Source organism: Papilio polytes, unplaced genomic scaffold (assembly GCF_000836215.1).
Source record: "Papilio polytes unplaced genomic scaffold, Ppol_1.0 DF823912.1, whole genome shotgun sequence".
In the NCBI taxonomy this organism is placed as follows: domain Eukaryota; kingdom Metazoa; phylum Arthropoda; class Insecta; order Lepidoptera; family Papilionidae; genus Papilio; species Papilio polytes.
In genome coordinates, this window is record NW_013525292.1 from 27,075 (window position 1) to 28,953 (window position 1,879).

General features: G+C 36.1%; 1 protein-coding gene across 1 annotated transcript in view; it reads right to left on the bottom strand.

Moving 5' to 3' along the window:
- The window catches only part of LOC106102770 (MOB kinase activator-like 1), a 2,850-nt gene extending 1,192 nt beyond the window's left edge, over positions 1–1,658 (bottom strand). The window contains exons 1-3 of the mRNA XM_013282348.1: positions 1,532–1,658; positions 739–905; positions 44–271 (exon numbers count right to left, since the gene is read on the bottom strand). Coding sequence (XP_013137802.1) covers positions 44–271; positions 739–905; positions 1,532–1,545 — 409 coding nt within the window. The 5' untranslated portion in view covers positions 1,546–1,658. The remainder of the gene's footprint in view (positions 1–43; positions 272–738; positions 906–1,531) is intronic.
- Between the last annotated feature and the right edge of the window lie 221 nt (positions 1,659–1,879).

Consider the following 1,879-nt stretch of genomic DNA (forward strand, 5'->3'; position numbering starts at 1 on the left):
TTTTTTCAGGTTTTTTGTTTAGCAAACAGAGCTGACCGCTTACCTATTTTGGAAGGGAAGAGGGTTTCGTCGTCGAGCTGATCCTGGGCCCAGGTCATGAGGTAGTCGATGTATTTGGGCGCGGAGCACTTGATGGGCTTCTTGACGGTGTGTCCGTCGGCCCAGTGGTACTCGTACTTGGGGCCGGCCGACATCACCGCACACGACTCTTCCGTGCAGAACTCCGTGATGGTGCCGTACAGCATGTTTATCTGGTTGAAGAAGTCAACCGCTGCAACACATCTCTTGTCACAAAACAAACCTTCTGATAAACATACCAACAATGACCAAACAGAAATATTCAGTTTTATTTATTTGTTGTAAGAGATTCAAACTTGTATCAATAGCAATAGTAACTTAAACAATGCAGTAACATGTTAGTCCATGTTAGTGATGTGCTGATGTCATGAGGTAAACATGTCACTGATGACCTCATCAAGTGTTGTTGTTACAGAGGAAATATAAAGTCAACTGGAATTATATAATTATCCTCAATAACATTGACCATAAGCAAAATATAATAAAACACATTTGTTTAAAATGTTAAATAGAAACTATGACTGAAGTAAAGCATCTTTAATAACTTAAGATATAAATACAATCTTAGATAAGAGTATGAGTCACATGCGGGAATTTTTCATTTAGAAAATTGATTTAATAATATTAGAGAGAATGAGTAAATTCAAATAAAATGCTTACTGTTGACTGCAACCCACTCATTGAGGTCCTCCCCTTCGGGAAGCATGACAGCTAGCCTCAGATTGCCTGAGCCGAGTGTGGCGGCAGCATGTCGCATCAAGTCATATTGATGTGTTCCCTCAGGGATATTTTTTTTAGGCTTAAAAGTTTTATTAGATCGACTCCCACTGCAAGTACAAACATTGTCCTACCTTACACATTCCTTACATCATACAATGTAGAAAAATCACATTAACTAATGGTAAGCTATTAACAAAATCAAATAAAATCAGTTAATGAAAGAGTATCAGGAGCTCAGGGGTTTGAGCACTTGACTCATAACACAGGTCCTGGGTTCAAATCTTGCCATGTACCAATGTGATTTTCGATTTGACAAATTTTCTATGTACATAATCGATACGATTTTTTTACGGTGAAGAAAAGACATCATGAAATGCAAAGATATTTGGTTGTTAAAAATATTGTGGTATTCAAAGATTGGTGGTGGACTAAGGCCTAGTTATCCTAACTTATGGGAGGCTCCGAGCCCCTCAGTGGGGACGTATAGTGAGCTGATGATGACACGCTAAAAACTCTTTAAAAAACATAATTAAACATAGTTTTTCTCCCAACATCAATTTTTAATAAGTTTTAGTCAAGATTTAGGAAAGTAAGTTATTAGGCGTTATGATGCATCAGCACCATATGATCATAGCTCGCTCGAAGGAAACGTAAACAACGATGCCAGTTCAGCGGAAGAAAACCAGTTAAAAATAGATATAGATACATCTAAAGCTAAAGTTTTTTTACTTACAATAAAAAGCTCATTGTGGTCTTAAATTAATTTATCCAAGTAAACTTAATTATCGTCTTCTTATATAGCACCAAATCATTAAAAATAGGTTAGACTAAAACAATAAAATAATTAATGTAATTGTCAAACGTCAACTGTCAAAAGTTTATTGCTTTTTGCATTACGTCAACGTCAGAATCAAAGAGTATACATCACAGAGTACTTTGTAACATACCGAAAGTAAGTAAGTATACATATAGACCGTATAAAACGACAACGTCATCTGCTCCCATTGGCAAAATGAAATTGCAGAGTTGAAACAGTTTTTTTTTAATTACTGACATTTTAGTGATATGAGAAAGCTCCAAC